Here is a 13,761-nt window from a genome sequence, read left to right on the forward strand (position 1 = left end):
GTAGAAGTAAGCCATACTTAAAAAAAAAATCCCCAAATAAGATATTAGAGAGAGAGAAGAAAAAAAAAAACACCTTTAAGAAATAATTCCAGTGGAAAGGCATGCTCTAATAAATCAAATTTCAGGAAAACAATTTAAATAACATAAAGATGAGTTTCATGAAAATATGGATACTAATGTGTATGGGAGAATGTACATGCTAAGATCATATGCAAATACATGTATTTAGAAAAGTGTCATTTGGTATAAAAGCAGGAATATTCCCCCAACCCTCAAGTTTCACTGTGAGCACCGGAAAAAAGGTATCTTTCATTACCTCTTGAAAACCATCTGAGGAAAGATGTGGATTTTAATTAAAGCACTGCAAGAGGTAATGAAATAGGGATTGAGTTTTGTGCTTGGCTATGTAAATAATTGATGTAATCTGGGTAAGTCACAATCTCTCTAAGAAATGTATATAATGAAGTGAGAGGGTTGGACCAATTCATGGCTAAGATTCCTTTCAGCATTTGTTAAACTAAGGCAAACTTCGGAAGTCTACTCTAAATAGGACAGGTGTGTCCAGGCACCTACAGTATCCCAAGAAGACTGCTTTATCCTATCTTTACCTCCTGCAACACACAGAACCTCTAAGTACATTCTGAAAGTACATTAAAGTTTTCTGACTGCCAGAGAATCTCTGGCAGAAAGCTGTGGAAACAGTTCACTGCAAAGGCATATCCTTATCGATTTGGGGAGGTAAGGATGGAGAAAGCATTTCTGGACAATTCTAACCTTTGCCCAAGGAGTAATTTCATGCTGACAAGTTTTTCTTAAGAAATTTCTTAATGATTTGGATGGTTAGACTAAGCTTGCATTCAGAAACAGATCATCTGGAGAGGTCTTAATAAAAGATTTCAAAGCTCAAAAACTTTTGGATTCTTTGTCAGTTAGATCACTTTGTCCACATTTTAAATAATATGTGACAAACCAATCACGATATAACAAGACAGTTTCAATAATGGATAATAATAATGACGTTAACATGGCTGAGAAAATCAACAGATCCTATATGATAGTCAAACGTTTGTAAGAAGAGTCTAGGTTTCTAATTATGCCACTCATTTCCCTCTAAATGGCTCTTAAGAAAAGAGACCCACCAGTTGTGGACCTTTTTGATAAAGCAAGGCCGGAAGCACTGAGTGTCTGGTTTCTTCTCTTTATCCCCACTCTTCACTGGCATCAGCTCCTTCCTCCCCTTTCACAGGGTAATGCTCTCTCAAAAGTATATAAAATAGGAAAACACATAGTTCAGAAAGCTTACTGCCATCTTAAATCAAAGCTCCAATGATCTAAAGAGGGATATGAAATGAGAAGAAAAGCAGAGAAGAGAGTTGGTATAAGCTAATGTTAACTATCCTGTTATTTATGTATGCACATGACACGACAGTAATAAAAGACTTTAAACCTGCTGATCATCTCGCAAATAAATCACTGATACACAGAACATCTGTGGGTATAGGGAAGGGAAAAGAATATGTCCAGTAGACTGACTCTAGCAATGTTCAGGAAACCCAAAGGCTTAGTTTTTGCACCCAGGGGCAAGCGCAGTGGCAGAGAAGCATGCTTGCATTCTTAAATATATAAATATATATATATATATATCCACAAGGAAAAAGAAAATAAAAATTAAACAAATTATATGTAAAACAAAACAAAACAAAAAACCAAACCAAACCAAAGAAACAGAAAAAAAAAGGCTGGCTTGTCAGGGAATGGGGTCGAGAAGGCCCCGGTGTGTGTACTTACATAGAGGTCAGCACCGTAAAATCCGTCCTGGTAAACCACACTGCAGAAAATCCACACAAAAACAAAAACAAAAAAACAAAAGAACAGAAACACATTCCGGTTATTGAGGACGGCAGCATGCACATGCGCTCTACACAGGCAGGTGATGTATGAATACATAATGGGGGCTGGGGGCCGCAGCGCGTGAGAGGACCGTGCAGGTGCACACGCACGTTATACAGCTCCAGGGCATGCGAGGAGGGGGAGGAGTGCAAAACTGTAATGGACACCTGGATACTTGGTCATTACAGGAAGATTACAACAATAAAAAGCATTCCCAGAGGGCCTAATAGAACTATCGGAAATCTGCTGGATGAGAAACATCAAGTTTTCATACTTGGGTTTTTTTTTTTTTTTTTTTTTAAAAGCTTGCCCTAGGAGGAAATTTTTCTTTAAAGAGTTTCAAAATGACTGCATGTGTATGCGGTGGGGGGAGAGGCACGGAAAGAGGTATCTAACGTGAAAAATAAACGAACCCAAAGAATTCCATCAGGGCAGGACCTGTATGTAGAGTATGTTTCAAAATTATGTTTAGTATTTTGTTTTCAGTTTCCTAGAAGTATGTACATTTTTTTTTCTGATATCCATACATCACCTGCTTTTTTACCCTGCACATTAGACATGCGATAAGATTTGGCTGATCACACAAGCATGCAGAGTATTATTATTCAGCATTTTAAGAACCAATGCAACACCTCAGAAAAACAAGTCAATCAATTCTGACCAAAGTAAACAGAGAAATGTAATTAAAAAAAAAAAACACAACCAAAAATACCCACAATGCATTGCTTTCACAAGCAGAGATAATGAGCTAAAGGTTAAGGTGATTGGTCCAAGGTCCAAGAATTGAAAGGTGCAGTGGGGATCCCAGATAGTAACAATATAATCCAGAGCGGGAAGGAGGAACTGGAAGATTTTAAGGGTTCTTTTTTGACCATAAACATATTCATGGAACTCTGAAAAACAGAATTGATAACTGACGTTCTGGGCATGACTAAGGATCATCCTGTTTTATTTAAAAGGATAAAACTGGGAAAGTAGCTGATTAGGGATAGAAGGGTTTATTTTCCTGTTTAGAAAAATGAATTTGTATCAAACAAAATACATGGATTTTTTTTTTTTTAAATCCTGGGCAACACTAAACTATTATAATCATAGATTTCAAACCTTTTGAGGTATTTCTGTGCATATAGACTTCCCCCAAAACATTACTTTGGGACCAAAAGACATGAAACAGCAGTAGAGATACAAGATAAGACTTTCTTCTTCACATTTGTTAAATCAAGATTTGGATATTTTAAATGAGAAGATGTTTATTGTTTATTCAACTAAGCAAGCTGGAAATTTTCACCACTATCTTCTCTGTTGTAATAAACTAGTGAGGTCTTTAAATCATATTTTTTTACTTGAATATGAAATAATTTATTTTTTGCAGGTAGCTGGAAAGTTTCTGAAATCTATTTACAATGGTATTTTGTTGGGTTTACAGGATAGTATGGTCACACTTTGCAACGCCCCAAATATGCTGCGCCTTTGTATTACACAACAGGCAGATTGAATTCATCTGTGATGCTCATTTAGCTACTACGTTCTATCCATTTTCATAGTTTCCAACTGCAGTTAGAGATTGATATTAGAAAGTAATCTGCCTCTCAACTGCATTTTAGTAAAAAAGACACTTGTTCATAAGGAGAAGGCTGACCGAATGGAAAGCACTGAAGCCAAGTGGTGATTAATTAACCCTCAACTATTTCAGTAGGGGACACAGGCAAAGATGACAAACATCTCTTCGACAGAGAAGAGTGGTGGCATTAAAAACACGAATTAAGTTTACCCTAAGTTGCATCACTCACTGGGAATATTCACCTAAATTCTAGAAGAATTCTAATATTCCCTGTATCAAATGCCACAAGGAAGCTAGAACATAATGATTAATGATGAAATTAGTTTACTAAGCTGAAAAGCAATTTTAGGCCATTCCCCATATAATACTGGACTTATTCCTTGCCATCTTCCTTGTAAACCGGTGGTTTAGTTAATAAAAAAGAAAACATGGGAAATCAGTGTTCAATGTAATGCACAGAGATTGGTATGATTAGACATAAAGATAAAAATATCTTTGAGCGAACACAATCCTGACACAGACTTGGCAGAGAATGGGTTCTCAAGTTTGGCCAATATACTGAAATGAGCTACATCGAATAGGAACGAATCCAACCATTTTTATAAAGTAACTCAGGAAGATTACAAAATAAAAAAGTCCCATGTTTCTGGTAAGTGGTATCGCTTTGCCAGCATGACGGTAAACTCTCTTGGATTGAAATGGAAGGCGCTTCATGAACAATTTTCCTGGTGTGCAGAACTTCCAAAAGGTTTGTTTTTATATTTTACTTGAGTATTTCTTGATGAAATAATACTGCATCTTTATTCACTTCTTTAAAGAGATGTCAGAGGTTGAAGGTCAAAGGTCAAGTTGAGAGAAGAAAGAATAAAATTAAAAGCAAGTAATGGCAGAAGATGGAGATGATGGAATGTATGGGATTTAAACATCTATAAACTGCAAACAAAAGTTTATTTCTAAAGCAGTTACCTTCCGGCAGCTTTTGGAGCCTGTCCAGTTCAACATGCATACTTGTCTAATAAAAATGCTTTAATTCTGTGCAACGGAGGACCTCTAATGGCATGTCCATTTGGTCTATGAATGAATGCTAAGTTAGTATACCTCAAAGCCAATTCTGCTGTCAGAAAAGGACCTACAGGGGAGGCTCTTTCCCTTTGGGTTTTAACTAAGTAGCAGTGAACAGGCTCCTCTGCCACTGCATTTCTTCCTCTGAGAGAATATGGAAAAAACCCTGTCATAGGCAGAGAAAAGATGCAGAACACAAATGTCGCCTCTTTGAAGAAAGAAAGTCCTTAGTACAGCTAACTTATTGAAGTCCACTCTTCATAAAAAGATACATTTTAGGCTAACATTGAAAAACAACAAAAAACAAAACCTGCCACCTTCACTCCTCCCCCGTTCAAACAGCAAAGGATTGATTTGTTGCTATGGAATCATTCCACTGCGTGAGACACCCTCCATACAAAAATCAAAGGGTGAGGGATGCTCAGCTACATTAGTTGTTTTACCATCATTCAGAAGCCAACTGTAGTTTAATTCTTCCTACTTCTCCCTTTCTCCCTGGATTCAATTGGACTTGGTTCATCTTTGAATTAACCTCTTTTAATCCGTTTCCTACAAAGAAAGCAAATCCATTGTGGGTAGCTAGCTCTGCTGCTCACCACCCAGGCAGTGAAACCAAAAGGGAGGGCGATGTGGTAGCCTCAGCCCCAACACAGGGTGGTGATAAGGGGGTGAGCACAGCAGATGCGGTCTTGGACTACAGTCTTGAGCTCCTATTTTGGTTCTCTGCAGTAGTGTTAATCCATATTCGTGCGATGCTGAGTGAACTCCATGCCAACACACTGCTAGTCAACACAAGACCGTTCTGGCTGCTGTCTTAAGCCACTACCACGAGGGCTTAAGGTGGCCAAAATGAAGATTTATATAACGAATCGATATTGTGTTACATTCTGATGATGGTCTATTTTGGTTCTTGCCATCTAATCCATTAATTTACAAATATTCATAGAATCTCTACGAAGTGGCACGGCAACGTTCCAGAAGTTGTGAGAGGGCCATGGTATTCTTTTCCGTCCAGCTGCTTATTTTGGAATCTCGTGCTTACCCTGGATAGGCGGGAATGGCTGTTGGAGGTACCGCTCGGACCGCACCGTATACCGTCCGCCCTCTGCCCCTCAGATGGGCTCCTCTGAAAGCGGCCGCCGTGGTGGCTGCAGTCGGGTAAGGGAAGCCAGGAACTAAAGGGAGACCCAAAATATGACAGAAATGTCAACTTGCATTCAACAGCAGGGGGTACAATCCCAACTTGCTTTGAACCAATTCCAGGAAAGGTGGAAAGATATGTACCCCACCTTTTCTGAGAAAAAAATGGAGAGACCCAATATGCAAGGCTAACGACGCACGCTCTGTTCATCACCCATCTTGAGTGAGGTTACTCTGCTCCTTCTCAATTCTGGCATTTACAATGCACGCTTGGTGAGAAACAGGTCAAGAAGCTCTGAGAACTACTGCCATAATAAGAGATGAGACTTCATTTCTGCGGGCAGTTTACATGGATTGATATAAACTCTTTAGCTGGCCAATTATTAGTCTTGTTTTCCCATGTTACTATGCACATATAATTATTCTTCGTAAGAACAGTCTTTTGTGTTTGTACATGGTGCCAATCTCCAAGGCACACAATAATCTTTAGACATTTCATTAGTCCACTTTATTCTTTTATCTAAAATGTTTTAATCTAGAAATGTAAGGGGAGAGGGAAACGACTTCTCCCCTGTAATCTTGTGGCCTTTAGGGAGGCAGGCAGTTTCTAAAGGTCTATTTTAAGTGTGCTATCCTTTGGAAAGCACACAGAAACATTTATTTCGTGTTCACTGAACTCTTTTTAATTATACCTTTTGCTGGAGCAAAATGGCTCAGGTCAGAATGACTTTAGAGGTATCAACAGAGCGGAGAATAATCATTAATACCGGACGTACTTCTAAATGATACTCTACTAGAGGGCCCAGAGCTGACTTGCAGAGAACATAATATATTCCACAAGTACCAACTCTTTGGTTTTCTTTAATATCAAGTGCAGACTAAAATGTTCTACACATGTCCTCAGCCCCCTCGACCTTTTCCAACTATTTATGCTTCGTGGCAATCTTAATATCTGGTCAGAAAGATTCTAACACAGGTTAAGCAGGACAGGGCACTGTGACAACATTTAACTCTCTCGAGAAGGCCTCCTCTTCAGTTACATATTATACTCGAGGAAGAAAAAAAAGACTAGCACACATCACTGTTTACTCACAACAGTCAAAATCCATGCCAGGCCGACATAGGCTACTTACTGATTAAAGGAATGTAAGTGTTAATACCCCCTCTTCCTGATAGGGGCACTGCTGCATCATTGCCTAGGGACACGTCTGCTTGAAAGCTGGATGCTGATTGCATTTAAAAAAAAATTTAAAAAATGCAAAAAGATTACAAAGAATAGTAAATTGAACAACAACAGATGTGTTACAGTTAACGTGCTCACAAATGGAAAAATTAACGAAATACTACCTGCATATAACTCAGGGCCATATACAGCTCCAACTACGGGGCTTAATTTCCAACCTGAAATGGGAAGAGAGGACAGTGAACATTTAAGATTACGCGAGGAACACGGGGAAAAGGGGTGATGAGGGCATGTGCAAGCTGGCTCCAGATACCCCTGGGCTTATCTCCACCCATCACCATCTTCTCTGTAAATGCCAGCTGGGAGGTTTGGGGGCGGGGCAGGCATTTCCACAGCTGAGCATCTTTAAGCAGGAGGAGCACAGTGAGGGAGGATAATGAGGAGCTGGACAGGGGTAAGTATGGGCGAAAACTGGAGGGAGAGAAAAACTGGGAGGGAAGTAGGAAGACGAGAAGGAATGAGAGAAGGACAAAGAAATATCAGAAATATAAATAAACCCTGGGCTCTGGCATGGTCTCTCTCACAGAACTGCTCAGAATGTATTATTTTTAGAAAAAGGAGAAAGGCAGAATATGTCATTCTACACCACACTGTGATGCATTTTCTTATACATTATCTTCACACTATTCGCTACTCTCGCTGCTTTATAAAGGTATCCTCTGAATTCAAGTTTGAGCTGATCTTTGGCTCTGTGTTCAATCATACCATGCTGATGCAAATCTGGGTAAGCCAAAATCCCCTTTCTTTGGGATTTACCATTGGAATTTGGTTGATTAACCTCAGGCAGGTGAACAAGAAGAGACACGCAGTAATAAAATTCAAGGTACATCCCCAACTTCATGCATGTCTTGGGATTTTACTGGTAATGCACATACTTAACCAGTCGTTTTAGCTGAAGGATACTAGACTGCTGTTGAACATCAGCCTAAGCATTTATAAACTTTAAGTATTCCCAGACATTAGGTTTGATGTCAACTTTATTTCTTCATTCCCCTTTTTTATATTTATAGGAATGTAGCAGGAGTTACAAAAGAAAAATGTACTACTGCCCACTGATAGTTAAGGAGAATTCCAGATGAAAACTTTAATCAATAGACATTTATAAGAATTTTACACATAAGTAAGCAAACATGCTCCATTATTTTTCTGAAAGAATGGAGACAGTATTCAAGAGAAAACTCATTCATTCTGAACCAATCCAATCCCCCATTCATTATTTTATGTGCTCCTAGATGGTGAGCACATTATTTTACATAGAAGTTGAGCAAATATCTCGGTTCAAATCCTACTGGAGTTGTAAGAACACAATGTTCTGCAATGTCAGACAAATCAAGTGATTCTAACCAACGTAAACTAAACTGCTGGCTGAGAATTCACCAGAAGGCACCTAGCACACTCTTCTCAGAAGCTTTAACCACAAGCAACTATAGGTCTGTTAAGTTTGGCTCTGTTAGGCTTGAATATTAATTTAGAATAATATTCAAAAAATGACTTTTTTCCTTCCTGCCAATGGCATTATTACTTAAGTATTCCCTTATGTAATAATATACATTTTAATAATGGTATATAATGGTATGCTGTCACTAATACTTGGAATAGGGGTGCCTGGGTGGCTTGGTTGTTAAGCATCTGCCTTCAGCTCAGGTCATGATCCCAGAGTCCTGGGATGGAGCCCTGTGTCGGACTCTCTGCTCAGCAGGAAGCCTGCTTCTCCCTCTTCCCCTGCTTGTGTTCCTGCTCTCGCTTGCTCTCTGTCAAATAAATAAGATCTTAAAAAAAAAAAAATACTTGGAATATGTTTAGTTTTGTACAATTTACAATGTATTTTGACCTTTACAAAACCCAAAGGGAGAATTAAGAAAGGTACCACAGCTGGGGCAAGTAAATACTGTACTTCTCTGGGCTTAATTTCCTAAATAATAAGCTAAGAGGGCTGGGTTTTGATGACTTCCACAGTGCCTTCAGGTGCTAAAATTCTGTGACTGCCAATTAATAGAGACAAAAACAGAATGAGGTTAAAAAAATTGGCCCAGGGGTGCCTCGGTGGCTCAGTTGGTTAAGTGACTGCCTTGGGCTCGGGTCACGATCTCCGAGTCCTGGGATCGAGCCCTGCATCAGGCTACCTGCTTGGCGGGAGGCCTGCTTCTCCCTCTCCCTGGCCCCGTCTCTCTGTCAAACAAACAAACAAATAAATAAAATCTTTAAAAAAAAAATTGGCCCAATGACACAGAGCAAAATGAAGAATCAAATCTAGAAGTAGAATTTCTGTCTTCTAAATTCCAGTCAGTAACTCTTTCTACGACACCATTCTCCCTGGATCTAAAGGAAATTTGACATACTTTGCTTCTCCTTCCTATTTTGTTTACATTGGGGTTATTATCAAAATTGCAAACTTTTTTTTTAAAGATTTTACTTATTTGTCAGAGAGCAAGCGAGCACAGGCAGGGAGAGCAACAGGAAGAGGGAGAAGCAGGCTCCCCACTGAGCAAGGAGCCGGATGTGGGACTCCCAGGGCCCTGGGATCATGACCCAAGCCGAAGGCACACGCTCAACCAACTGAGCCACTCAGGCATCCCAGAAAGTTGTTTTTGTGATGGTAGTGTAACAAAACAAAACAAAACAAAACAAAACAAACAAGAGGTAAAGGGGAGGGTGGTGGTATCACATGATATACCACTGATAAAATGGGTAGGGAAAATGTAAATTATGCTAATAAATGCAAATTATGCTGATTTATACCATCTGTTTGAAAAGGTGGCCTAAATGTATCTACTGAAGACACCACGGAATATACTGAGATACTTATATTTGAGTTAAGACATTACCTGCACAATCATACTCTAGCAGTAGATTCAAACTTTTAAAAGGCAGAAAACATCCCATTCGATTCTAGATAAAATTTCATGCAGAACGCTAAAATGTATGACAGAGAAGGAGTTGCTGCAGGCCTCAAGACCCAGCCTGTGGGTTTCCTCCCCACCCCTCCCCCAAAGGCCCTGTAGAGCACAGCTGGCAAGACCACTGTTGCACTGCGGGTTCAAAGTCAGGTCTATCAATCAGATGACATGGGTCTAGACTAAACTGACAAATGATGTACAGGTTCTGCTTTTGTTAGGCAAAATATTCACAAGGTTTCTTTCTTAATGAGAAACATGTATGAAACCCACTCTATAACATGTAGTCCTGGGACAGAAGATGGAAAACACATGCACGCATGCGCACCATGGCTGTTCTCTCTCTAGAGCATACTTTTAACAGGAGAGCAGGGGTCAAGAATTATTCCACTCAAGCTCAGATGCGGGTAGGGATCAGCAGTAAAAGTGAGCATTGGTGGGCACGTATTACGGACAAGCCTATCATATCACAAAGAACAGTAGCAGCTAAAAATGAGGGTGCCTTAGTGGGACCCCACTGGGTTAACAGGTAACCTCAAATGACGTGTTTACACTCTGTGTATGATGAACTTTACTGAGGTCATTACAGCTTAGTAACTGAAAAACTAAGCTTAATTCTAAGAAACAAGTTAGCTGTAAAAAGACAAAACTGTAAAAATACTCTCCTAGTAAAGAAAATAGTTCAATGTAAATGAAACAAACTGCCATAGGACTGAAATCAAGAGATTCTTTGATGATTACCCAAAGTTCACATATTAATACAAGAATAAATGACACCCTTCTGAGGATGATCTGTCATCTCTTACCATTTGCATATGGTGTGACCATCTTCTTATTGGTCATTACACGCGCTGTAGCATTATTCACCTAAAAACATAAAGGAAACAGAAGGGGCAGGGAGAAAGTAGACCATATTAGGGAACATGAAGTTGCTCATCCGGTAACACAGCACACAGTTTAATAAAATGTAAATTTCAGAGAACATTGATTTTATATAATTAATATAGCAATATAAAATATTAATATATAGTATTTTAATTAAAGTGTTTATAAAATGAGGCTAACAAGAGTAAAATGCAGTTTCTTGGTCTCCAAATGGAAAACGTGGGCTAAAGGTATCAAAAGGAAAGATACATTTGCAAGTTCTTTGGTGATCTCTTAAACAGAGAAGTCTCTGCATTATGGAAAATATGGGAAAAAGTAAATTGGGAACAACTCTGCGCATGAACTTTGAAGTTCATTGATTAAACAGAGGCTTGCCATATGGGTCAGGGAATAGGTTTACAGGAAGATAAGAAAATAAATCTATGGATTTCACCTGTTCTAATGTTCAGCATTTTTGATGATTGTGTAAGATTTTACTGTTTGAGGAGTTAAAAAAATATCAAAACTTAGAATCCCATGTTGACCATCTTCAGGACCGGGCTGAATTTTCTAGAGTATGTGGTCTATCCACTTAAGAATAATGTTTTCAGAAGGCCTTTACATGAGGCACTTAACGGAAAAAGTAAAGCTTCGGTTTCTTTTGTTTTATGGTTCTCTCCACCCTCATTACAGAAGTGCAGAATTTAGAGCATTCTCAGTGCTAGGGTAAGTAGATGTTACAAAGATGGTGCTGATGACAAAAAGATGAATGGAGCCTCAAAGCCAGAAGACTGCAGCCCAGTGTCAGAACCAGCCTAAAGCTCTTGCAAGGAGGGTGCAGCATCACCATAGAACCTGGCTGTATATCGTGTGGTCAAGTCAGAGAACAGGCCAGCTTTTAAAAGAATTATAAAACACACCAAATATAAATGTCTTATTTTGCCTCTGGGGATTTACATTAAAGTTAAATTTGTATGGTTATAAATTTGTGTTATGGAAAGACCAATTTTAGGTGGAACTGGAACCAAAAAATGTCTTAATAGGTCTTTTAGGATTGGCAGAGGAGAAATCTTCCTTTGTGAGGAAAAGAAACTCCATTTACTCTAGTTCGACCCACCAAATAATAGAAACATTTCACATTTAAAAAGAAAGAATGGGATACAACAATGATGAGACTGAGAGCATGCAGTTAAAACACACACACACAAATAAAAGAAAGAAAAAACAATCAGTTTTGGAAAGAGGGGAGAGTGAAGAGCGAGGTTCTCACAGACAAGGATTAGAATGGGGTCAGAGCTTACACTAGCCACTAGAGCAGAATGCACCCAAGCGCTAAAAGGAAAATGGCCAGAACCAGTCAGAAACCACCAGTCAGCAAGAGACCAATAGCCGCAGGAAACAGAGAGAAAGGGTAGGAGAGACAGAGGGAAAAGAATGGGGACAGAACTTGGGGAAAGAGAGCAAGAAGGCAGGGGAAAAGAAAAGAGGAAGTCAGGAGGGGTGCTGCGGGCAAGGAAAGAACAGTCAGAGCTACAGAGGTTTGGGGAAGGGGAAAGGAAGTAGGGGCAGGAAGTGCATTAATAAAACCAGCCAAACTTGGAGTTCAGTAACTCTGAGTAAGATGTGCAAGGGGAAAAAAATCACCATGATGTCAGTAATCAAACAGCTCAGACTGCTACAAACAATATGTACATCCAAAGTCCAGGCGGCATTACTCAAGAGCATTGAAAATAAAAGGGGGAAAGGAAAAGGAAGAGGAACAAGTCAAATCACATTTTGTAGTGTTAATGTGAGATGGCAGATGGACTTTTTCTTTCTTATTTAATTGTTTTGTAATTAACAATTGAAAAAGCTTCTTCTCTAGCGCTTTGTTTCACTTACCGCCAACGGGCACCATCGCCAGCATTGTGTATAGTTACCATGGAAAGAGTGAGTCAAGTGAAGGGCCCTAAATGCTAAACCATTGGAAAGGGAGGGAAAAAGCAAAATATGCAGACATCTTACTCAAAATGGTGGCTTTTATAGTTCATACTTTTAAAAACTGGGAAAGGGGAAAGGAGCCAGTTAACCTTCACTGCGTTCTTCAAAAGGGTTGGCGAACACCACGTGGCTGCCGTGAACACAGTCACAGCACATTTGCCAGGCAGCCGTCAAACCCCTGGTCTGAGGATTTTATCCATTAACTGGAGAAATTCTTGATATTAAATATACTTAAAAACTCCACGAGTTGTGGGTTCTTTCTTCCCTCCCCACCATCTCAGCAGGCTTGTACTCCTTGCTTATCACACGCACATGGAGGCGAACTGGCCGCCCGAGAGAGAGAGGATATTGGCTGGCTCCTTGATTAATTACAGGACACAATGTCACAAATTGGATAGTTTTTAGACATTTATAAAGTTAGTTTTATTTTGGCCTGATCACAGGTATTCATATGGAGTCTCGCAAACTGAAGCAAAGGAAAAAAATCAAAAGAGCAGAAGGATGAACATTTTGGAGGAAAAAAGTAAATGAGAAACATATATACATGTACACGCACACGAGTAAATCAAAATGAAACCCCCCCAGCAACCAAAAAATGGGGAAAGGAGGACAGAAGTGTTACTTTTACACATTTTAGTGCAAGGTGAATGACACAGACACACACACATATGCGTGTGTGCACACACACACACACAAGACAGGGCTCCAAATGTGAAATAAGTGAGGGAATACACAAAAAGAGAAATAAAAATATAAACCAGAAATTGAATTATTGAAGACATGCACCTCGATTTTACGGCCCTCTACCACGGTGCCGTGTAATTTCTCCCTGGCCCTGTCTGCATCAGCACTATTCTCGAAAGTTACGAACCCGAATCCCTGCATGCAGCGGGAGAAGGGGGGAAAACATGCACATCGTTATATTGAAATATTGATCTCTTGGTAAACAGAGAAAAAATATCACAGTATGAAACTGACATCAGCATCGACTCAGCAATACTCTCTCAAAGTCATATTTTTGGTCCATGCATATTTGGTAAAGGGAAATTAAATCCAATAACAGAATACAGAACTGTAGTAGTAGTAATAATAATAATAACAATAATAGCAACAACAATAATAATGAT

General features: G+C 39.4%; 1 protein-coding gene across 4 annotated transcripts in view; it reads right to left on the reverse strand.

The window, feature by feature from the left end:
- Window positions 1-13,761, reverse strand: part of RBFOX2 (RNA binding fox-1 homolog 2) — a 280,863-nt gene that overhangs the window by 13,584 nt on the left and 253,518 nt on the right. For all 4 annotated transcript variants that reach the window (XM_088025331.1, XM_028088599.1, XM_088025333.1 and 1 more), the window contains 6 exons: window positions 13,421-13,513; window positions 10,597-10,657; window positions 7,001-7,054; window positions 6,787-6,879; window positions 5,556-5,688; window positions 1,789-1,828 (listed from right to left, as the gene is read on the reverse strand). In XM_088025331.1, the coding sequence (XP_087881457.1) occupies window positions 1,789-1,828; window positions 5,556-5,688; window positions 6,787-6,879; window positions 7,001-7,054; window positions 10,597-10,657; window positions 13,421-13,513 (474 nt within the window). The remainder of the gene's footprint in view (window positions 1-1,788; window positions 1,829-5,555; window positions 5,689-6,786; window positions 6,880-7,000; window positions 7,055-10,596; window positions 10,658-13,420; window positions 13,514-13,761) is intronic.

This window comes from Eumetopias jubatus, unplaced genomic scaffold (assembly GCF_037043125.1).
Source record: "Eumetopias jubatus isolate StellerSeaLion01/CBP00866 unplaced genomic scaffold, mEumJub1_p1.0 scaffold_8, whole genome shotgun sequence".
NCBI classification, from domain to species: domain Eukaryota; kingdom Metazoa; phylum Chordata; class Mammalia; order Carnivora; family Otariidae; genus Eumetopias; species Eumetopias jubatus.